Raw genomic sequence first — 26,662 nt, forward strand, 5'->3', positions numbered from 1 at the left:
TATTTATTTTTTTTTTATTTTTATTGGACTGATTTAAATAAAAATACATTGAATTCATGACATACTTAAATGAAATTATGCATATTTTCATCAACCCAATGATGGAAAGTTACTACTTAACATGAAGAAAGCAAACAATCAGTAATTATACAAAATTAGTCCGAATAAACTACAATGATGGAAAGTTACTACTTAACATGAAGAAAGCAAACAATCAGTAATTATACAAAATTAGTCCGAATAAACTACAGGAAATTACATCACAAACAAAAAAATTCAAGAAAGTTGATAATTCTTTTGGTCTTTTTTCAAGGAACAGCCATAAAATTATCAACATAGCAGATATATCTGAAATATAGCTGGGTTAACTGCAAAACTGAATGTTAACAAATTTATAAATTCTGAAAATAATTTTTTTCTAAATTTAAGCTAAATTTAAAATAGAAGTTTTGAAATACAATTGAATAATATGCATCTGATAACTTTCTTGACTGAATTAAATGCATTCATCAAGATATAACCTACTTTAATGTGACTTTCAAGAAAATATTTCTACATTTCACAACTGCAGTTAAGAAAAGTACAACAGATTTTAATTTCTTGAAAGAATACAACGTACCATTCAATCAAAAGAAAAAGAAAACTAAAACACTGTGGTACCTTGCTATACATCATTAATTTTTTCCAGATCCTTGAATATATACTGAACAAAACTTTCCAATAAGAAATAAATAGAAAATAACTAGTTCTTACAAAAAAAAAAAAAAAAAAAAAAAAAAAATTACTACTGTTGTTATGTTTAATACTGAAATACAAATGCAGTGGATGAAACACATACTGTGCATAAATATCGAACATGATACTGTACATAAACGCTATAAAAATCGAAAGGAATTTTTCAGCATGCTCTGATGTTCCTGATATTTGTTTCATAATTGATTTCACCCCCTACAACCCATTAGCCAATTTAAAAGCATCTTTGCTTTTCACAATCATAGACAACACTGTACTTGGCATATGATATGCACATCATCTTCATACTTTTAAACAATCTCTTTTTCACCTTCATGGTGATCTTAACAATTTCCTTTGTTGATTAACACTTCTCATTAACTTTGACAACACTCACTGCTAGTGAAGATGCATTTCTAACTTTTACAGTTTTATTGTAAAAGCTGCCGATACTTAAAAGCTGAAAGAAAGGAAAATAATAATAATAATAATAATAATAATAATAATAAAATTTAAAAAAAGAAAAGAAAAAAGGGAAAAAAAAGAAAAGAAAAAATAAATTAAATGTATAAAGAGTAACTGTTATAAAATGGCACATATAAACAAATAAAAAATTTCACTGAAAAAACTAACTTCGAGTTAATTTAAAAAATGTGTGAACCTTCAATACAATTTGAGTAATGCAAAAGTACACACTGTCCAAACTAGAGGTTTTTTTTAACTAATTGTTAATTTACAGTGGTGGCCAAAATTGTGGACACTTTTGGAAATTTTTATGTTTTTGAACTTTGCTTGCTTATAGAAAACGTTACATTTCCCAAAATGCAAACTTGTACATATCATTTTAAAGAGAATTTATTACTGAATTCAATACAAAACACAAAATTCCATTATTTGCAATACAAAAAAGTTAAACGATAATAGTTATCAATATACATTAAATAGTGATGATTGCAGTGAGTTATCAGTACTTAGTTTGGTACCCTTTATTTTTTATTACAGCTTCACATCGACGTTTCATTGAGCTGACAAGAGTTTTAAGCTCTTCTTTCGTTATTACATGATGCCAGGAAACAATTATAGCCTCAATTAGGTCCCTTTTATTTGATGGCCGCCTCATTCGGACAAGAGTTTTCAAACGGTGCCACAAATTTTCGATAGGATTGAGGTCAGGACTGTTTCCTGGCCATGACAACAATTTAATGCTCTTTGTACGAAACCATTCTTTCGATATTTTGGCCATGTGGCAAGAAGCAGAATCCTGCTGAAAAATAAACGAAGCATTGTTGGGAAAGAGATCTCTGATAGAAGGTGGAAGTTTTGGTTCTAGAATAGTGTCAATGTATTTTCTGGCATTCAGTGTCTCATCGATGACATGAAGGCGACCAATACCATCTGCTGACATTTTTTCATAACACTAACTGGGTTCTTCACAGTTGCTTGAATGCAGTCAGGATGTAGCTCTTATCCTATTCTATGTCTTACATATTTTCGCCCATCACTACCGAATAATGATATCTTAGTTTCATCACTCCATATAACTTGTGACCACTGAGACATAGTCTTTTTAGTCTTCTGTCATCAATAGATGTGGTGCACCTTTTTCGGCCTTTTCCTTCTCTGTTTTTTATTGAATTTGTCTCCTGATATTGTAAACAAAACTTTCGGATTCCAGATGTAGTCACTGAACCACCCACCCAGGGTTGCCACTCAAACAGGAGAATGAAATTCCCTGACTTTTCCAGATTTTCCAGGTGTGTTTCAAGAAAATTCCAGTCTCTCCACGTAATGTACGTTGGCTGTGCTAAGAGGTAAATTAATTATGGTATTACTTGTATTGTGTAGCAAATTCACTTAATTATTCAATAAATCCCAGAGGACATTTATTCTTAATTATTCTTGGTATACTTTGATAATTTTGTTTAGTTTTCCACTTAAGAAACTTAATAAAATTTAAGATATATATATTGGATAACAAATGTATGTTTTATTTAATTATTACTCATGATCATCACCAGTTCAACACGAGGCTAATCCGGTCCTTATAAATCACAACGCAATGCTAAATAGTTAGGTTAGATTTTAGGTAAATTTAATTTGTGTGAGGTATGTTCTTAAAAGGCACCTTAACACTTGAAAACACAAATATAATTATAATAATTGTTGTTTTCTCCATTGAAGATTGAGATTAGAATCTTCCCAATCTGGAATAAAATAAGGCTTTTTTTGCAGACATTCTGCAGCTAAACGAAAGAAAGAAATCTATTTTAATAAATTGAGGTATTTTATATTTATTTCGCAGCATACATAAGGAAAAAATATGTGCATTAAATTTCGTGATGGTATGTCATCATACTGCTATAATTAATTTCAGAATTATGCCAGAGAAAATTTCCTGAAATTTGGAAATATTATTTACTAATAATAAATAAATTTAGAGGGAAGAAGCAACATTAAATTATATGAATAACATAAAAATAATTACTTAAAAATTGAATTAGAATAATCAACGATATTTTAGCGAATATAGTTATATTACATGGCTAGCCTAGATGACTGATTACTATTTTTTTATTTTACTACAAAATGGCAAGGTATTTATTAAAAAGAAAAAAAAAGATTTAAAAAGATTTTGCGGTAAAATTCTAGTATACGGTAAGGCTTTGGCACGATTTTGAAAATTGTCGCCAAGACCAAAATGACCCGTTTACTGCGCATCAAGATGTCACCAAATCCCATTATTATTCTAACCAAAGAACGTCTATGTAAAGAAGAAAAGGTTCCATACAAGTAAAATGCTATTACGCCGCTAGAATGCGGAGAGAAAATTTGTCAAGGGATTTGGCGACGGAACCTGGCGGCCAGAATTTCCCTCTCCGCGATGTGTACAGGAAATTGAGAAACACGTGTTAAGAAGAAACGCTCTTTGACAAAAAGAAAACTACGAAAATCCGTTTTTAAATTATTGCGAAAAATCCAAGAAGAAACGTTTTATCAAAGGACGTTTCTTCTTGAATTTTTCGCAATAATTTTAAAAACGGATTTTCGTAGTTTTTTTTTTTTTTTTCCCCTGAAAATAACTAATCCATGAATTAATTTACTTGCGCCAAAAAATATTTCCTTTTCCTTTAGAGATTAACCACTTGCGCCAAGACTAAACTTCACGGTTGCGGTGCCGTGCGCAAAGCAATATAACAAGCCGTAAAGTGTCTCATTTACGCCGCTCCGCATCTGCGAGTGCAATCCAGAGCTGTAACTCGAGAAATAAACAATCTCGTTGTTAGGCGACGTGTGCACCACGTTATTTTCATTTTTGCGATAAATGCTTATCGACGTGGTGTTCACGTCGCTCGCGGTTTGTGACAAAAGCATCTTGACGTGCGTGGCACGTCTTTTTAGCGCAAGTTGTTAAAGAAATTTTAAACAATATTCATTTTACGAACTCTTGATAACGTGACCTTCGAACTTCGACACCGGTTTCGAGCTTCGGCGACAGACATGCACAGCTGTTTCCCTCTATGATGGAATGGAGCCACAGCCACGTCTGTTGCAGAGAGGTTTTCCTTCTTTACAATACATATTCTTTGATTCTAACCTCCATGGTACCGTATACTAGGATTAAACCCATTTTGTTTTATATGAGAACAGGTACTTTCTTTAGTTCATGCGCTGCACATGCGATTCTCGAGAATATTGGAAACCAAAAGTTGCGGGAAAGTTGTTTTGCCTTTCTAAAAGATAATCAAATTGGAGCTGCGAAAATTGGCTCTATGCCAGCTACCTGAATGACACTCACGTGATACATAATTCGCCAAAATGTTATCTCTTCCGACGTCGGCCGCAAAAGACGCTTTTTTTGGCGGGATCGTTGTATGAACTTCCCTGACTTTTCCAGATTTTGACAAAAATACTTAAATTCCCTGACTTTTCCCTGAATTTTTTGGTCAATTTTCGAATTCCCTGACTTTTTCCGGTTCTCCCGGTTTTCCAGATAGCGTGGCAACCCTGCCCACCTGTCTTGCGATTTCAGCGTAGAAAAGACCACTTTCTCGTAACACAATAATATTACATCTCCTTCTAGGTGTCCAATCTACTCTTTTATTTGATGCCATTGCTTCTTGACTAAATATTAAAAAGTTTTACAAAAATTCCTACTTGTAATTGCAGTGTATAAGAAACAGGTCCTCCTTCTACAGAACAAAGCAAAATAATGAATTGTTTCAAGTGTAAACACATGTCAGCTTCTACTGGCAGTTACTAACATTTAATTGGTTCTCAGAACAAGAACAGTGATTGGCCAGGAAAGCTAGACATTACAAACCACTTCATAACTGTGTTTTCATTTATATTAAAGTACATATAACGTTTTTTGTATTGCAGATAAATGAATTTTGTGTTTTGTATTGAATTCAGTAATAAATTCTTTTTAAAATGATATATACAAGTTTGCATTTTGCAAAACGTAACATTTTCTATAAGCATACAAAGTTCAAAAACATAAAAATTTCCAAAAGTGTCCACAATTTTGGCCACCACTGTATCATGCTAGGTAATCTTCCATCACAGAGTTTGTGACTATTAAAAGAAAAATTTTGATTTTATTCACACTAATTCTGACTCATTTTGAACAGCTTTAATAGTTTTAAATAAATATTTTCCCATTTCTCTCTCTCTATATATATATACAGTCAAAAGACGTTAATGCGGACTTCGTCGGGACTTCGGCGATTCTGGATTATCGATTTTTCCGGATTATAGATCATCAGTTTAAATCTCGTAAGATGGCATGCAGAAATTCTAAAATTAAAAATATAAAACTGTAATTTATGAAATAAAGAACAATTATGATCTAAAGGGTATCTAAAATTTACAAAAAAAAAAAGCTTAATATTTATTTGTTTACTTTATTAAACATTTCTTTCAATGTAAGTTGTTTAAGTTGCTTCGTTTTATGTGATAATACTACTTTCTCTTTAATTCTATAAACAGACATAATTTCTTGTTCAGTTACAAAGCTCCACTGTTCAAGTCCCGTAATTGCTGTGTCGAGAATACCGACTAACTTGTCAATCGAAATGTTTTCGTTTTCACTAACCTCTCTGTCACATTCTTCATGTCTTTATCCATTTTTTGAAGCAATTCCACTTTTTGTTTGATGGACATCGAAACATACTTTCGTTTTGTACAATCCTTTGGGAGCTCCAGAATCGGAAATTCTATTTGACATAATCGAAAGTTCAAGTTTACTTTTATCAAATTTCTCTTACAGTCTGCAAAAAATAATAAGCCGGATCCAATTCGAAGATTAAGGAACAATGCAATCATCAACATTAACTGAAATAGATAATTAGATAATTTTAGCTTATACCGTCCGTTATACGTAAAATGTGCATGCGAAAACGTATTCTGCGCTTGCGCACACGTAAAAGGTCTTATGCGCACGCGTAAACGCGCATGTGTTAACGCTGCGCATGCGCAGAAAGTTTTTAGCTTTGAGGTCCGGATTATAGATCATTCCGGATTATGGGTGTCCGAATTAACTACTTTTGACTGTATATATATATCATAGCTACCAACATTGAAATATGAAAAACAGGAACTTCTCATCCCTCAAACTTAGATGTTTTCATACTGCAAGGCAACACTTTTTCCAAAAACTTCATACTGACATAACTTCACTTTAGAATGCACGATTCGGATTACTGAACTACTTATATTATGATTATGACATGAAATATATTAATATTTAATTATATATTCTTAGTTTTCTGTTCTTTGGCCAATTTATTTTGTGATTTCCTTGCACTTTTTTACAGAGAAAATCTTGAGTAAGAATAGGAAACATTCATTTATCAAATTGTTGCTTTTAAATATAAAATAAAATTAATCATTAATGTACATACTGCATGGATAAATGTACTATATATTAAACTAAATTAAATACAAACATTAATTGAAACACCAGTAAAAAGTTTTATAAATATCTACCAATAAAAAGTTTTATAAATATCTATATTCTATCTAATATAATATATCTATCTTTATAAATATCTATCTAAAGTTTTATAAGTATACAATAAAAAGTTTTATAAAGTTTTATAAATATCTAAGACAGATATTTTATAAATATCTGTCTTAGATATTTATAAAATTTATAAAAAGTTTTATAAGTTTTATAAATATCTAAGACAATTCAAATCAAATTAAAATTTAATAAGAAAAAAATTTGCACAATTTAAGTTTCATTAATTCAAAAAATTCATTTTATTGCTAAGGAATATTTTCTTTTGTAGTTTTTTTTAGTAAAGGCTGAAAATTAAAAACTGGAGATTCAGTATCCACTAGCAGACATGATGAAAGAATTGGGGGTCTTTCGGTTAAACTGGGCAGCTTTGATATACAAGTAAATATGCATCATTATATATATTTGATTTGCTACCATCTGTGTGTTAAAAACTGATCTCATAAAAGTTCTGTGTTAAAACAATATCATGCAAAGTATGTTTTACAGTTTTGTGAGGTTTGTTGCAGTTTACTAAAAATAGAGGTCAGTTTCATATTACTTTCATATTTATTATTTCATATTTCATATTACATTTCATATTTATTATTTGTTACAGGTTTTAATACATTGCATTTCAGGAGGAAATGCTAAAAGCATATCTGTTGCTCAATATATAAATTACAAAATATTCAGAATCATATTTTAATCATAAGTAGATAAAGTAATAAGGCACATAATGTACACTGTAGATCACAACAGCAAAATAACTGAAATTAACTGACTGTTAATAAATGTAACACAATTCATTCAACAAATAATTTGATGACAGAAAATGACTGCCTGATCTTCAGCGATTTGTGATGAAACTGCCAATATTCACACTTGATATGAATTTGTGAGTACAGTCAGTTAAGTGTTGTGTTTCAGTTAACATAATTTCACTCACTAATAATAAGTTTAAATTCACCCATTTTTCCATTGTTTTTCGTTCAAATACTGATATAATCAGAAACTCAAATCCCAAAAAGCATTTTATAATGGTCTGTTAATAATTGGTGATTAAAGAATAAAATACTGAATAAGTCTTCAACATATTGCACATGAAATCATGAACGAATAAATGATATAAATGTAATAATATAAATAAAATGATAATGAATAAATGAAATACTGGCCATAGTAAAATATATGATTAATTTTTTATTTATTTTTAATTTTAATTTTATTTCTTTAAATAAGTTGAAGAAATAATGTTTTTCATTTTTGTTTATATCATAAATATTTTTAAAAACTACTGTAGACATCAATTAGAGAAGAAATAAGTTATTGTAAAGTTTTACTTTAAGCAAAAATTTAAATAGTTACTTTATAGTTTTTAGATACTTATTCCAAGTATTGTAATTCTTACTAAATTAGAAGATACTCTTTATAACTGAAAGATATATGACGATTAATTAAAAATGATATGAAGTTATAATTAATTAGAAAAACCAAATATTTTTTTAAATATTATCTTTTATAATTTCTTGATAATTTCATTTTGCCATACTGAAACAGGGTTCATAGCCACATTTTAGTTAAAAAAATAAGCACCTATAAGCACTTTTCAAGCACATTTTAAGAAAAAAATAAGCACCTGTCTAATTACATCATACACAACTGCATAACCTTACAAATTAGACTTGTAATTTAAAATATGAGAAATGAAGTACTTATTAAGAGAGAATAAGCATTACCTCAACCATGGAAAGAAATTATTTTTTTGTTTTGTTTTTAATTTTAAATAATAGTTTAATTTACAGAACTAGTTTACAATGAGAGGGAAAAAAAAAAAAAAAAAAAACTATGAAGAACTAAACTATATTACAAGATTTAATGATGAAATTTCAGTTCAAAATAGAGAAAATAAATAATAATAAGGCATATTTATTGTATTCGCTTGGAACCTAATAATAAATACAATTTATTTTTCCATTCATATTGATATTTAAATAATTTAAATTTAAATTCTAAACATTTTCTAAATTTTTATTGTATATCAATTTCTCTTAACAGATATTGCAAGCAAAGTAATTTAAGTAAAAAAGAGGAACATTTCTGAAATCAGAAGACAGAAAATTTGCTTCATGCAGTCATCATTAAGCTTAACTAACCCGCATACTTGGAAATTGGCGAATATTCGGACAGTCGAGCGTAACTTGAATGAGCGGATGTGTGTGGAGGGGGATAGACTGTAGCCGCTCTTTAGATTTTTCCGCTAAATAAATGCTTTTGACATTTCAATATGTGCATCATATAAAATAAACCAACGGAACTAAAAAAATATTCAGCTTAGCAAGCACAGTAAAACTCTTTTAAGTGTTCATAAACAAATCTCGGACTGAACATCAAAATTAATTATCTCTGAGAAATATCGCAAACGTTATTGCGCAATACGTGCGCCGTAATTCTTCCCTACGTGATATTACGCAAACAGAATTAACAACTACCGGTATTGGAAGAATAAAGAACTAAATAACTGGGGTGGTTTTTATTCTAATTTTCAACAGACGGCGTTAAATTTCCGGAATAGAATCATTCTTCGCTTGGGTTGGTAGACCGCAGAACTTTTAGTCCTATTCAATCCAGATTGGAAAGTGACCAAAATAAATAAATAAATAAATAAATAAATAAAATTAAATAAAAAAGGTACGTTGCTTATTTTGCAGCGAACTGTAACAGTTTCAATATTAAAGATTTTGCAGAGAAAGGGGAGACCTCCCAACCTTCGTACTGTATAATGTATTGGCCAAAAAAATGAAATTATTTTGACTATTTGATTACTTTATTTAAGACGTTTCGAATATTATTCCTTAGAAAGCTAATCTGTGTTAAAACACAACCATTTTTGGAAGTTTACTACTATACTTCAGCAGTTACTGCAACTATGTTATTATAAACATTCATACATATGCTCATAATATAAGCATAATGATCATAATAAACACGAATATGAACTGACCAAGCAGAACGAGAATGCAAATCTTTTTAAGATCTTGATAGAAATTCAAGCATGTGTAGTATTTGGGTGGGAGGAAAAGAATGCCGAATGCAGCGGAATTTTCTACTGCTTTCGCAATTCTTTGACCAATAGAACGACGGGCACCTGTCTGTACTCTTCGTGCACACCAATGGTTATGTTAATGCAGAAAAAGGGGGAAAAGCTATTTCTGGGAGTATGACTCACCATCTGACATTCCATATTAGACAGAAAAGCTGTTTATTTAGTTTCGGCTTTGGTACCGGGAAAATAACGCTTTCATTAAAAAAAAAAAATAAAAAAAAAAAAGCACTAAAAGCAAAAAATAAGCACTAAAAACAAAAAAATAAGGGCTTTAAAGAAAAAGTAAGCACCTATAAGGGCCTTTATATTTTATTTTCAAATATAAGGACTTATAAGCACTTATAAGGACCACTACGAAGCCTGTGAAATAATATTGTTTGGGCTAAATCATTAATAAAATTTTTCATAAAATAATGTAATAATAATTAAAATAAAAAATGTTTATAAAAATCTCTGCCCATTTTCTTTTTTCACACTTCTCCCCCCTCCCAAAAAAGTATTCAGTAAACAATTTTTTGCTACTTTGGTTAATTAATACTCAGAATTTCAAAGCAGAAAAATATAAGACCCAGGAACAAGGCTGCTTGAGGCCTTGATTTACTTTGCTAATAGTTTGCTGCTGAATGAAAAATACATTTCCACGTTTTAATGTTACTCTTAGCTAAATAGTTACAGAATAAACAAAACACATTTCAGAAAAAGAAAGAAAAGACTTACTCTAAAATTAGAGGATTTACAAAAGTTAAAGAATAAACAAAACACATTTCAGAAAAAGAAAGAAAAGACTTACTCTAAAATTAGAGGATTTACAAAAGTTATTGTACTGGCTCCGAACTTCAACATTGCAGCCCAAAAAAGTTCAAAGCCAAATGTCTTCACGATTGGCTTTAATATGCTAAGGTTAGAGATATCTGATCTATGATCACCTGGAGCAATGGTGATTTCAGTGTGACCATTCTTAGTTGTCTCAACGGAGGTCAATCTCGCCATTGAAACTTTTTCTTTAGAAGCACGACTGAAAGGTGTGTATACATATATATATATAAAAAGATGGTAATTAATCATAAAAGCCAAAGACAAAAATTTTAAATACATTTCCTTATGATTAATCAAATAATATCATCTGTTAGAGAAAATAGCTTTGTGCAGAATTTTCATATCTCTAAAATTTTAAACTTTACCATGATGATGATGAAATAAATAATTTTAGTTATATTACACTACCAGAAATTGATCTTAAATGTTTAAACAAAACTATACTTGTAGTAATAACATGAGTTATCTGAATATTCATAATAAAGGTTGTAATAGTGTTGCCTTTTCTAATAAAGAGTTTTTCTCTCATTGAAAACCATCAAATGAATTAACTGAAATTCCATTTTCCCCAAAAATTAACACTTGCATAATTAAATAAGCAATAAATAATAGTAAAATTTGCACTAATGTTTATTTTTCAAGATTACCATAATGAACTAAACATACTGAATGATTAAGCCAATATTAAAATTTCAGTATGTCTTCTTCATTTTTTAATTTTTTGAAAGCCTTCCCTTCCGACAAACCCCTCCTCCCAGATGCATATGAAAGGATAAGCTTAAAATTATTTTGGAGGTTTTTTACTTCAAGGATATCTGCTGTACATATATATATATAACCTCACCCTATTGCTTTTATTAAAAATAAAGAACAGTTTTATTTTAAAGTCTCTGCATAAGCATGACAAGGTGAAGCTTTCAGTCAATTCATTATCCTTTCTAAGCTTTCCAAATATACATCTGTATCCAATGTTCTAGTTCTAATTCATTCACAGTGAAGCTTCTTGCTGCAAACTCCTTTCAAAAATGACAACCCTTAAAAGGAATCAATATTTTTGAAAAGAGAACATAAATAAACATCCATATTGAAAACATTAAGATGACTGCTGCCTAACTTGATTGAGGTTAGGTTATTAGGTTATTTAATTACGGCAAAGCCTCGAGGGCTATCTGCCTAAGGGAAGGGATGCCTTCGTAGAGGACTTTCTAAGGAAAACTGGCTCATATAAACATTACACATGGGGAAAATAACAAAAATACCCATGCAGACAGCCCATTTGCAGGATTCGAACCTCGGATCAAACTACCAGTGTTCAGCGATTTTACCGCTCGGCCACTGGTGGGCTCTAACTTGATTGAGACCACTAAATGTATATTACAGTGAATACCAGACTATCTAACTTAACTATCAAACTAAAATATTTTATGCATTAAGCATAGGATAATCATATTTCAATGGAGCAGAAATGGTAATCTAGAAAGATTTAATTATGCTATTGAATGATGATAGAAAAAGCTTTATCGTAAGAGCTTTATTATTCAATAAGAAAGCCCACTTAAAAATTTAGGTACTGACAGATGAATAGCATTTGTCACAACTGTACAGGAAATATTTCTCTAATGAAGTCATCTTACATAGGAAATTTCAGCACTTTATTGTGAAATTTGACATAGTTAATTTTCACATGTAAAATGTTTTTCATAATCTAAACCCTGAATGTACACTGTGGAGAAAAAAAACAAAAAAAAAAAAAAAAAAAAAAAGAGAGAGACCATTCTGTATCTCTTGTTCTACTGTGCTGATTGACGAAATTCAACTTACATTTTTCAAGTCTCAAAAGCGTGACTTAGAATATGTATTAGATTTATGTATAGCATTGTTCTAATATAGGTATTTTGACACAAAAAGCAGACTTTTTCTGAAATGGCATGCCAATTTTTGAAATTTTAGCTCCTTCAATGTTAATTGAATTTGGCAAATATTTGTTAATATGTCTTTTTTTATTAAACTTATTTTATTCTTCCTTTCACATTTCGAAATTTAGGTTCATTCCAAATAAAATTCACCCATTTTTTATAATTTATTTTTAAAATTTGTATTTTTGAATAATTTTTAAAAACTTTCCAAAAAAAAATTTTGAATTATAACCTATAAAATGTTTAACATCATCTTAAAGTAGATGCATTTCTAGGCACACCTGCTAAAAATAAGAGTTTTTTTATTCAGAATTTTCTAAGATATACATGAATTTACATTTTGGCGCATTTTGAAATTCGGCGTATTTGTTATAAGTGATAATAATGCCAAATGTGGTTTAAGCAGCTTGTTAAAATTATTTGAAAGTATGAAAACTGATTTTTTTCTGCTCGTTTGCATTGAAAAAAAAAAAAAAAAAGGAAAGGAAAATAGGTTGCTATAAATTAAGAAGTTCAACAAGTTAATTATTCTTGGCCCAAACTGAAAAAATACACAAAATTTTGAATTCATCTGCAAATTTCACACCAAATTTTATAAAATATAATTTTTAGGCATAATTTGAGTCGTAGAATCAAAATATGGAAAAAAATGGCATGTCATTTAAAAAAATGTCCAATTTTGTATCAAAATACCTAAATTAGAATACTGCTATATATAAATCTAATATATATCCTAAGTCGTGCTTTCAAGACATAAAAAATGCATTTTGAATTTCGTCAATCGGTCCAGAAGAACGGGAGACATAGAACTGTCCTTCCCCCCCCCAAGTCTACATTTCTTTCTTTAGGGGAGAAAATACTCTCAACAAATGATGAAACCCATCAGTAACTATATGGATAAGACAATAACAATTGACAGTTTTACTCAATTTCTACAAACAGACTGACTACATGAACGTTTTTATGATTTCATCTATATGCACATATTATCTGTACAGAGAGAAGACACTTTGCCTTGTAAGGGAAATCGTTCATGTATTTCCTTAAAAATAGAATACTTCAGGTAGAATTTAGAAAATAGTAGAAAATTAGATAGCAAAATTAAAAATTTTGGTACTTTTTGAGTATCTGCTTCGTGATTCACCACACTATGTGCTATGTCACCAAAACAAGCAAACCACGATGTCGCCCAAGTGTTTTTATGTAGCAACCTGAATATGCACACGTGCATGCAACAGACAGGTGGCATCAATAGTGTTTTTGTTGCAATAAGAACATTTTTATCTTGTAAGGAATTGTGATGTTACTGTAAATTTTGCCAGTTGATGAAAAAGATAGTGTTGCGTTTCTCCAGAAATATGTCATTTTGCCTAACAATAGAGGATGCAAAATTTCACATTCATGAAGTAAAATATCAAATATAGGTGATGCCAAATTTATGCAATTCCCTGATTTTTTTTAAGCAAAAAGAAATTGCCATGTAAATAAAAAAACAGTACGTTCAATAGCAATTCTGATATTTCTTAAGCGAAAACAGATCACTGTGTACATGAAGAGAACAGCACTATGCACAGTGATAACTTGTTCTGTGATGCTGAGTTTCTGAAGTTCTCTCATGCTTTTTAAAGTTGCCTTTGTACATGGGGATAACAGCAGGGAAAAAAAGCAACTGTTTTATTATGGATGTTTCTAGCATTTTTAATTTTCTGAATTGGTTGCTGTTATGTAATTCTTAGTGTCTTAGAAATTGTTGATTAAGATGTCTGTAGTACAAAAAATAAAGTACAACAGATTGTTGATAGCAAAAGGGATGTTTGGTTTACTTTATGACTTTAAATTAATTTAGAAAATGTTAATTATTAACCAGAGAAAATCAAAGAAGCACATTTTCTTTCTTGAACATTGTTTGTTGGTTAAACATGTATTTTAATTCCCTTATAACTAAATAATAAGCAATTCCTATTTTTCAAACTGCTAAACAAATCTACAATTCAGCTTATTCTGCCCACCCCCCTTTACCCATACTGTACAGTTTCCCACATTCAAAAAGATTCATTTACAGTATTTCAGAAAATTAAGATGCATTTTTCAAAGTTTCTTCACCCTTGGGGAGTATAGATAGTAGCCTTCATAAGCCCCTCCTCTGAAAACCAAAATTGTATGGAAATGTTAACAGTTGTCTTAGAGATGGTTTATTACAGATCAAATATACTTTTTATAATTTTTAGAACACAGCCTTACATTTTTCATTCTTCTACAAGTGGGTATTACTTGCACTTAGTAAAGTAGGATTGGAATGTATTCATAAAACTTTTTTTTACCTTTACATATTTGGTACTTTTCCGTTTTTCCAGGACAGCCAATAAAGTCACCAATAATGGTACAACTGATGCCAAACAGAATATCCTCGCTGATAACCTTTTACGCTTCATTTTCAAAACAAGTTGCAGCCCTTTCTTATCAGAATGATTGTTTCTTTCAATACTGGCATACGATTACATACAATTTTTATCAGATAGTACAATTTTATGCTCTAAGGCCATGCGGTAATTCAGTCAATTAGAATGCCATCACACCACTCACCTGAAGGCGAAAATATAGAAAAGGCAAAGTCAAGGGTTAAATTCATCAATTCTAATTGAGAATGCACTAGCAAAGTAAAGCACTGCAGTTTTACATAATTTCTGAGTAAGCAATTCGTACGAATTGGAATAATTCTTGCATTTAGATTTGTATTGAAAATTAAGGTTTAACTTGAAATTAATGTAGATAATTACTGAGAAAATTAGATTTTTGTAGCCTAGTTTACGTTACATGAGATCTCTTGCGATCACGTGATATGAACCGGTGAATCAGGATGTTGAACCGTGAAAGCATAGTAAATTCTTAAATTAATTCTTTATTTATTTATTTATTGGCTTTTCACAAAATTTTAAACGATATTAAAACGTTTATGCCTTCAAAATAAAAAATACTTAGAACTAACATTTGCTAAAATATTTTAAGTGTATGTTGTCGCCAATAGAGTTTGCTTGACGAGATTTGCGCCGGCGAAACGGAAAAGTACCACATATTTTCATATGCTTCATTTTTATTTCACATATTTTAGTATATATTGTGCATTCTGATATTTTAATCAATTTTTAACTTTTATATTGTGTATGGCATTTGTAGCTTGAAACAACAGGCATATCTAGTATACTGACAATGTCCTCCATACAGCTTGACGTCTCTGGGGATGAAATTGTCATTACTTACAAAAAGTTAATACAGACCATAATAAATAAATACAGCCTTTCAGATATTAGTCTAACTTAGGGATCGGCAACCTTTTGAGTTGGAAGAGTCAGAAATTACAATTTACAAATTTCAAAGTTTTTAAAGAGCCACAAAATTTTTTATTACCAACAATGAATAGTACTCGCATAAATATTTTTGATAAAAAAAACTAATCTATTTATTCATAAGAAAAAATACCTATTTGTTCATAAAAAATATCTATTTATTCATATATAAATAGTGTTTTTCACAACAAATTAGATGACATATATAGGGCATTATTAGATAATTACTTATTATTTAAGTAAAAAATTAAAACAAACATTTACTTACAACACTAACTTGTAGTTCAATGACAAAGAATTGAGCAAACAAATTCAATGGGAGCGATGGCTTTGCATGATTATTCAAGTAGAAAATTTAAACTTTACTACGCAATGTAACTTGTAATTAAAATTTTAAAAAAAATAACATACATTTGAGCAAACAAATTCAATGGGAGTGTTCACATTGCATGGTTTTAGAAAGTTTGGATAAATTTGTCTTGTAACTTGTTGTTTTAAGTTGCAAACATGACTCTAAATTTTTTTTTTTTTTTGTTAATTGGCTTCTTTTAATTATATTCATGCAAGAGAATGCTTGCTCACAGGAATATGTCGATCCGAAGATAGTCAGCACTCCAAATGCCAACTTCTTCACCTCACTGTAGCAATCTGGAAGACTATTCCATGCGTCGAATATAAGTATCTCAACTCACGGCATTTCTTTTAAAGCTGTCCATTTTTGTTGCGTTATGTATATACATTTCTGGACTTCCAACTCTTCCAACTTGCTTTTCATCTCTGTAAATTTTCCACTCCACAAAGCTTAACTTTTTAAATCGATAAATTGCATTTCTAGAAATCCAATATCAATTCCAAATGGCTCAATGTGGATTTCGTTACTATTTGTGTTGAGAGGATTTACTATGAATGCTAGAGTGATTTTGTTGGTTTTGAATTTCTCAAGTCTGTCAGCAAATTCATCTTTAATTTTTTTATAACTGTGCTGAAGTAATTTGTGTCAACAATAGCACTGGTTTTATCATGATATTGCTTTAGAAATTGAAAATGAAGTAATTTACCGCTCTGAATATCTTCTGCAAAAAGAATTAATTTTTCTTCAAAACAAACCAATTCCTCTACCAAAACATAGGCTGGGTTTCCCTTTCCTTGCAGTTTTAGATTTAGCTCATTTAGCTGTGACATCCACCATAAAGTAAAATTTTTGCAATCATTTGTCGTTCTCTAATTCAGGGTGATTAATGCTTTTTTCATTTAGGAACGTATTTATTTCATTCAAGCACAAAGCAGAACATTTCAACACCTTTCCTTTGGAAAGCCATCGCACTTTATTGTGAAGAAGGAGGTCGGAATACTGTCTCCATTTCGTTTTAAGAATTCTTTAAACTGACGATGGTAGAGTGCTTTTGACAAGATGCTGTTAACAATCTTGATTACCATATTCATGACCTCAACTATTTCGGCCAGAAATGTTTGGACACAAAGCGCTTCTTGGTGTATTATGCTGTGAAACGTAAGAATTTCGTGGTTTATTTTACTCTGAAGAATCGTTGTTGCCCCTTTATTTTTTCCTGTCATACTTCTGGCTCCATCAGTTGCTATTTGAACGATTTTATTTAAATCGATCTTATCGTCTTCAAGGCATTTTTGCACGGCATTCGCTATATCTTCCCCTCTAATTTTGTCCCGAGAGCGGTTGCAATCCTATAAGTTCTTCTTTTGGGTCTCGGGAAGACATATACCTGACAAAAAGGGCAACTTGTGCCGTGTCGCTAGACTCATCTATAGCAAGTTATAAGGCAGAAGAAAGTTGAATATCTTCGACCTGCAAATATGTTACATTTAAAGACATTTTAGCTATTCTATCTTGTACTGTTTTAGCGGATAGTAGCAAATCTTAGATATTTACTAGCAAACTGAGTATGTCTCTTAGTGAAGTGTCTCTCTAAATTTGATTTCTTATTGTGTGCGAGTTTTTTGTGGCAAATGAGACAAGTCAGAAGGCCATTCAAGTTGCCTATAAAAGCAAACGACTGCGTCCAATCCCGATTGAATTCTCGATGCTCTTCTTCAGTTCTTGTTATTTTTATTTATTTATTTATTTATTTATTTAGATAAAATAATAATAGTTTCATATGGAACTAAAGAGCCGCAGCTTCAAATCCAAAGAGCCGCATGTGGCTCGCGAGCTGCAGATTGCCGACCCCTGGTCTAACTGAAAGCGGGAGTATTGCTACAAACAGAAAAAAAAAATTTTCAAAAGGAGAAGCAACACTACATGCAAGATACTTCACTTTTTAAAGAGCTTAAATCAAACACAAGTCTCAAATGGTTAATATGTCTCCATACAAACCCAGTCGAGGTTTTGCAAATTTTTCCAGTGATAATCGGTTTGATTTTTGAATACAAACATACATTCAATTTCCTTACACATTAAGCACTTACATTTGCCTACCTTAAACTGAATAGGAGAGGGGAATCCCCCCTTTCCTTGAAGAACCTGTGTCAGTCATCCTCAAAGACAAATTTATACAGAATCTACACCAATTTGTGGTAATTCTTTTACCTAGTTTTAAGTGTAATATTTTGCATTTTAAATTTCAGTTCCTTAATTATTTAGGAATGCAGCTTATAGTGCACCAAGGGTCAAGTTTGTGAACTTTATTGTTTATTGTTATGAAACTAGTAGTTTTGTACAAAATCCATTCCCATCTAGGGACTTTTTAACCTCTCTAATTTTAAACTGAAGAGTGCCTTCCGATTATTTATGGAAATCATAAATTTTTGTGATGATGTTTGAGCATAATTTTATATCATTTTAACAGTAGATATGTAATGTTTTAGATCAAGATAGGATTAAACTTTGTACAATATGTAAAAATAGATATGCAACAGCCAAAAGAATACCTCCACAGAGTACAGTAATTAGCACGAATAAGAGCTAAAATAAGTATTTATATATTAGCCAACTTCCCTGATGCAATTTGGTGTCTTTTATAGCAGAAAAAGTATAACCACTTATGAGTGCAAAGAATTCATTTATTACATACATATACATTTTAAGTTTTTAGAAGGTATTTATTCTGAAAATCAAACAATAAATATACCAACAGGTAGATTTCATTTCTTTTGTTCAGCTTCAAATTTCATAGTACACAAGGAGGTACTGAATAGATTTAAAGCAACTGCTATCTTAGCAATTTAGCATCAAAATATAGAAATTTTATTGCAGTTTTTTCTATTACAGATAAATACCCTGCATGCAGATTTTAAAATTGACTTGTATAACTCACAGCTACAACAAATGTTGGAACTTTGAATACAACAAAAAAGAATCAAAATGGCAACACTGATTTTTTTTTTAAATAAAAAATTATTAAGATGCCAAACATTGCTGCATTCTGAAAATTTTCGGACTTCTGCTAAAGTGGTCGTACTAATACATGGAGCACTGCATAGATATTTTATTTCACCAAAGCTCCTAAAAATAGTTATATAATTTAAAGTTTTGATTTAGTTTAAACTAAGAAACTTTGATCACATTACTAATTTTCAAATACTAATAAATAAAAAAAGAAAGCTTTTCTGTTTGTGAATAATTTAATTGGTTACTGCATTTATTTTAATTCAGTTTAAAATGTTAATCTTGCACAGAGAGGAATCATAAAAATTAAAGTATACACTAAAATGTGTTACACATTAAGATCCAAAGCATGAAAAGAAGAAAAAATTACCCAGTCTTTGCTATAAGTAGTAACCAGTACTTATTAAATTTAGCTTGTAGATGTTCAGATTGATTCTCTTCACAAAGTTCCCACATATCATCAGCAGTCAATGGCTTTTTATAGCCCAGCACAGCCATTCTAAAAGAAATAAACAGTAATTAAATGTAATACTTTATGATAATATAATTTATGCTAATATTTTTCATAATTTTTTTAAATTTCAATTTTTGAAATTTGGGATAAAAATATCAGGGCATTCAAATTCTTTTAATTTCTTACAAAGCCCTTTTTTAAATTTTAGATTTAATGTAACTGGTTGTCTGATCAAATACCGACAGAAAATTTCAAAGAAATAAAAGTTAATGGTTTATCACAAATTTGTTCCATACCTTCTGTAATATATGCTCATATTAGAAAAATATGATATATTTAAAATCTGTTACTGTGTACAAGGCCTTTTTTAATTTATAATCCAGACTGGTCGGGACTTCGGCGATTCCGAAATTAGGGGTTTTACCGGAATATAGATCATCAATTTAAATCTGGTAAGATGGCATGCAGAAATTATACAATTAAAAATATGAAACCATAATTTATAAAATAAAGAGCAATTATGATCTAAAGGGTATCAAATTTACAAAAAAAAAAAAAAAAAAAGCTTAATATTTATTTATTTACTTTATTAAACACTTCTTTCAATGTAAGTTGTTTAAGTTGCTTCGTTTTTGTGTTAATACTTTCTCTTTAATTCTCTCTTCTATAAACAGACATAATTTCTTGTTCCAAAGACACAATTTCTTGTTACAAAGTTCAACTGTTCAAAACCTGTAAGTGCTGTATTAAGAACACTGATCAACTTGTCAATCGAAATTTTTTCGTTTTCAATAACCTCTCTGTCACTTTCTTCACTATTGGAAATGCACATGTGTAAACACTTTACTGGCTTTACGTGCACATTAAACGCGCATGCGTAAACGCATTACGCACATGCATAAGTTTGTGGCTTTGAGGTCCAGATTACGGACTTTGTACTGTACTAAGTATCTCTTACAACAGATCATACAAGTTATGCAGGAAATCAGGTAAACTTTTTTTGTTGATCAAACAATCTCCCTCAGAAATTCAAAAATACTATTTAAAAGAATAATAATACATAAAAGCAAATAATTAGAAAATATATAAGAGTGAACAATTCTTTTAAGTTTATATAAACATGAAAAACTTGTCTTAAATTTGAAAAAGATGGGATTTTTAAGTATAACAAATATGATCATCATTATAAAGTGGAGTAAAATTTATAATGACAATAAACCTTACTACATCATACAGTTTTATGTAATTTTGAACAGAAAAGGCAAAAAGTACACTCACGGTCTAAACCACCAGAATGTAATCCTAGATAAAAATGAAGATCGCTCTTCAGGGCTTTCTCTCTAAAAAAATAATAATCAATAATTTAAAAAGAAAATTTTTACTAGCAGTTAAAAAAAAAACAGATATTATCCCTTTCCTTTAATCTTTCACCTTCTAATAAAATAACTATAATCATCTCAATGTGCATGGCAATGAACTCTCCTTAAAGAAAGGCAAGAGAAAAATCCTTGATTTAAAAAGAAAATGTATTTTACCAAATGGTTGCCCAATTCCTATTTTTCAGCAAATATAAATTTCTGATGGGAACAAGATAAAAAAATTTATACCAGAAAATAAGTTCTGCTTCAGTCATTTTATTTTATCAATTTTATTTATTTAGCTACTTAATTTGACAGGGATTATTTCCTTCTTGACAGGGATTATTTTCTTCTTTAACATTTTACAAACTGCAAATGGATTTTACCATTAAGAATACTGATTTATTTTTAGTATGGAATTAAGTTATCAGCCTAATGAATTTGTTTTCACGATACTCGCTACCTTATAAATATATGGATCACAAAAACAAATTTATATGAATTTTAGAAAATTTATTTCATTTTGACTCGTGTATCTCTACATTTAAAAATATCCATCAATTGAAGTAAAAATATAACATATATACATTGCATTGTAAAATATGATGAATTTGATACGAAATTAGTTAATAAAATATACTTAGTTCCTTTCAAACTCGCACACACAAAAAAAAGTTTCAGATTTTAATGGTTGTCCAAAAGGGTTTGTTTAAGGTTTTTTACATTCTCGATGTGCTCACAGTCTACCAGTCTGCTCTTGCACTCACTCCTGCTTACCCCTTTCTTTTTCTTTTTAGCTTTATTATTAAACATAATTTGGCACTTAAACCACATACAATTTAACAACCAAATTCCAATTTTTTTAAAACAGCCTAACAGCACATGTTTAGAATTCCTGATGCAATGTTAATGATTTTTCTATTTTTCTAGTCTTTTCTCAGTTCATCCTCAGAATTTTCAGTTTTCGTAGTAAGATGGCTTTAAAAAAACATTTTTTGTCTTTTTTATTATTAATTTGTTGTGTGCTATCTTTATTTTTTAAATATCACGTTCTTTGCAGTTTTGCCACATAAAATTCAATTCATCAGCAAAATCAAATGTATTTAAAAACAGTACATACGCGTATTTAGAATTCCTGAAAGTGTTAGAGGTTGCCATACATACTTTTCTATTCACTATATTATTTCTTTAAAAACTAACTTGTGTGGCCAGCCACCTAAAATAGTTATCACAGAAAGAAAAAGTATATAATGATTTCAATGAAACCAACTAATGCAATTTCATAAAAATATTGAATATATCTCATCAGACATCTCATGACTTTAATATATTTTTTTAAATCAATAGCATTAACCCTTTAAAGGGCACCAGTATATAAAATATACTGGATGTTTGTCAATTTTTTAACAGGAGGTGCTTAATTATTGTGTCTTCACTCCTAAAAAATGCTAATTTTTCTATACCAAAAGTTGTAATCGTAAGTTTCTAGTATTTCCTTTTGATTCTAAATGGCACCACTACCCTATGAATGCTCAATATTTTGCAGTTATGAAATGAATATAGCTCATTCCACAGTATCATGTTTGAAGGTTCATAAATTCTATTGGAGGGGGAGAAAAAATTCAAAATCTGAAAATATATGACACACATGCTGAATCTTATATATTTGCTGCATTTCAGTCAGAAGTGATAATTAAAAGAAGATTATGTATATGATTTCAAGACTGGTATATAATATATAATAGCATCCATACTGAGAGTACCATGCCAATAGATGGCAGCACTAGGCTTCTCCTTTTGTACTCTGTGAGATGACAGAGTTTCTTTATATTATAATAGTTTACGATTAATTTACCAGTTGTTTAGGATTCAGTATAATTTTCTGACCCTATACTAGGTGAATACAAGTATATTAGTTTCTTTTTATTCTTTGTTTACTCCACTCAAGTTTCTCATTCATCTCTGTTTAGATTTTAATTTCAGCACTTCATCCTTTCCCAGGAGCAAGACTCACTGATTTCAAAATTGTTGTTTGGAGTCAAAAGTTACACATTTGTAGGGGTTAAATGTGGCATGTTGGCCCCAAAAGATCCCCACTTCTTCATGTTTTCCAAAATCCTAGAATGTAGCAAAAATGTAAAGAGCTGACTGACAACTAATTTGTCATTCGGGGATCATGCCATCTTCAAAGGGGCTGTGATAACATCACACAAAGGGATAGCTCACTTAAAAATATGGGAAATAGCACTTTAGGTCCATCCCTTAGTGGAATGGCAAAACTGCTGATTTGAAAGCAGGCTTTTATTCTTTAGGGTATCATCTTTTGTTAATTTCAGATGAGAGAATTGGGAACACAATTTTCCCCCCGAGTTAGGATACAAATAGGTGGTTTCGAAATAAATTTTCACAGTTGGTGAATGGAAAGAAATTTTTAAAAGGCCAGTTTAAGATTAACCTTTTCACGATAGAGCACCTTCGTTTAAGACACTCACGTGGAACGGAAGGGAATCGAAGGCAGTCACAGTACAGGACAGAGGTTTTGCATCACTAAGCCTAATTTTACTAAAAAAAAAAAAGTTTCGCTTCTATCATCATAATTTTTGGTATCATTTTAGATTATTACTTGAGCTTTTATATATGTTAAAATTGGCACTTGAAAAATTTTTTTCTTTATTTTACATGAAAATATACTTAAAAAATTGCTTATCTTATAAAATAATTTTCGGAAGCGCTATTAAAATTATTCCAAAGTTTTAATTCATAAAATCCATCAATAAAATTTAAAATTAATAAAACAACACAATAAAGACTATTTACAGTAAGAAGTAACAAAATTTAAAATGAAGACTGAGTGTGGTAAATCTCGAAGCACGCAAAAGTATCACTTTCTAACTCTTTAGAAAATGAATCATCACTCTCATCTGCGTTAATAAATGGTTCATTGACCATAGGAGGGTATTTTTCCTCTGATAAATAGCGCCTTCCCGCCATAATAGACTGGAGGTGGGCTTTCGGAAATAAAAAGAGAAGAAACGGAAATATATCTGAAGGCAATGCAAAACGTAACAATACTCCACATACTAACCCTAAAAGACCATACATAGTAAAGGAAAAAATAGAATTAAAAAAGAAATCAAATATAAATCAGACACGCGAATGTTTTCATTAGCACGCAGCGATTTAAAGAGCTCACCTCTGTTACGCTTTTCCCTGCCCCCCAACCTCGCAAGAGCTGATGAGTAAAATACCAAAGTCAAGCAAAATATATCAAACTCAAGGTCAGGAACCTAAAACTGTGTTCATTTCAAAAGTATTGGACATAGGATGCCATCTAGTGGCTTTCAGAAAAACGTTCCAGCTTAAAATGCGTATACGCATTACCCGTCCTCTGAATGCAATCTCTAGCGATGCGTGGAAGGGACACACGGCTGTAAGAGATGTTCTTAGGGAATGGTTTATGGAACACCTGTCCTGAAAGGGTTAAAACCAAAATTTATCCAAAAGTTGAAAAGGGGCCCCTAGTAGGCAAAGGGGCTGAAAATCAAAATAAGAGCTTGGAAGTGTATCAAATAATAAAATCGTTTAACGGTGTTATTTCCTGAATAAAATGATATATTAGAACCTATATTTACAAAAAATTAAAAATGGGCCCTTACGGGCATCGATAATCGAAAGTGTGAGTGGGGTCAATTCTTTGGTATCATAGCATGAAGCATGCTCTTTTTTTATATACTATCTGAAGAATAAAATATAATAACTTCAGAAATGCAACATACTTTTTCTGTTGAGTTGTAATATTTCATTTTTATTTTTTTTTTACATTTTCCGCTGAGTTAAATCTCCTTGTAACATTATACTCTTTCAGTTACAGCATGATACGGTTTACACATGCAGAGTTATATTGGCTAAATTTTTTCATAAAATAATAATAATGAATTTAAATCAATTTTGAAAGCTTTTCATCCATATTTTACATAAGTATGTTCAGCTGGGTTGCATTATCAAAGTGCATAAAAAATAGATTTTACTTTTAAAATTTTAAATTTCTAGCAAAATTTTAAAAGCTTTTCTCTTCAGACTTACGTAGCTATAGTCAAACACCCATCTCTGTAGATGAACATAAAAAGTATACAAAATTTATTAAAAAAATAAAAACTAATAATTGGCAGCTACCTGGAACAAAATGTCTTAGAAAGGCACTGGTATAAAATATATACCGCACCTCAAAATTTAGGATTTCGCTCTAGATTTTAAGTCTCAATTTTGTGTTCTTCAGGTCCATAAGTTACAATTCATGCAAACTTTTACTACAATTTAAATTATTTTATATATCAAAGAGTTAAATAGTAGAAAAAATATTCTTAAGAACTGTGTTTATTGCTTTAAATAAAAGTGAACAATATTTTTAAGTTTATGAAAACTTGTCTTGTTATTTATTAAATATTTTCAAGTTTATGAAAACTTTACATGAAAACTTGTCTTTAAAATTGTAAAAGGCAGGATTTTTAAGAATTATACATATGATCATCATTATACAATGCAGTAAAATTTATAGGATAAACCTTACATCATTCATATCCATATTTTTATAAACAAAAAAACAAAACATACACTCGCAGTCTAAACCATCAGATTGCTTAGTTTGGTCTAAATCTAAAATGCTTAGTTCATTACTCAATCACACTCCAGATTAAATTTGAAAGTATTAGTACGCTGTAATGAATGGCAATACACTAATGAGTGGAAAATAAAAGTATTTTATTTTCGGCTGCAGCAACATATTACTTTTATACAGATGAGTTTGTCATTAAAACTGAAAGATAAATATCTTACATTTTTTTTAATAGCAACGCTGTACATAAAAATGTTTTGTTTCAAACAGTATTGCCCCTACTCACTTTGAAATTGTTGAATTTGTTAATAAAAAATTCATTAAGGTTTCATAAAATATGAAATAAAGAATAAACAAATTCACAGTTCAAAATACAGGCTTCCAGATGCCCATGTTTGGGTAAAGATCTATTCAAAATTTAATTATTTCATTATTTGATTTGGTTATTCAAAATTTGATGGTTCTAGGTACCGTTGTTTTTCACTATGTGAGAAACATGCATACATTCATGCATATTCTCCACTATTTAATTTCTTTAAAACACAATACAGGGCAATAACAATTGGTGACAACAACCTGAAAAGTGAAGCAGCTATCTAAAGCGAACCAACATTTCTAGTGATATGCCACAAAATCCCATTTTGTGATCGATTTTTGGCTTAAAAAAAATTCTTGCAAATATTATTATGTATCATGCATTGTGTTCAAAACTGAATAATTCAATACTTCAGTTAACTTGCACAAAAACTGAAGCCCTGCAAATCTTTATTAAGAATAATGAATTTCCATAATAATTTGAGCTTCTGACAAATCAAAAGTTTTTCTAGTCTCTGTGAATTTGTATTTAAGATAAGAAATAGACTACCCTGACAGTGACTACGGCACATTATAATAAAGCAATGAAGACTTCCATACGTTATTCATTACAGATTATGATCTGAAAGACACAATTATCAAACATT

General features: G+C 30.1%; 1 protein-coding gene across 3 annotated transcripts in view; it reads right to left on the reverse strand.

The window, feature by feature from the left end:
• The window catches only part of LOC118189122 (multidrug resistance-associated protein 1-like), a 190,529-nt gene that overhangs the window by 134,213 nt on the left and 29,654 nt on the right, over positions 1-26,662 (reverse strand). For 2 of the 3 annotated variants that reach the window (XM_085824093.1, XM_085824099.1), the window contains exons 6-8: positions 21,009-21,070; positions 19,647-19,775; positions 10,630-10,854 (exon numbers count right to left, since the gene is read on the reverse strand). In XM_085824093.1, coding sequence (XP_085680219.1) covers positions 10,630-10,854; positions 19,647-19,775; positions 21,009-21,070 — 416 coding nt within the window. The remainder of the gene's footprint in view (positions 1-10,629; positions 10,855-19,646; positions 19,776-21,008; positions 21,071-26,662) is intronic. The other variant, XM_085824104.1, reaches the window with a different exon arrangement.

This window comes from Stegodyphus dumicola, chromosome 1, assembly GCF_044657685.1.
Source record: "Stegodyphus dumicola isolate Sdum_Otavi_A_Nest chromosome 1, ASM4465768v1".
NCBI classification, from domain to species: domain Eukaryota; kingdom Metazoa; phylum Arthropoda; class Arachnida; order Araneae; family Eresidae; genus Stegodyphus; species Stegodyphus dumicola.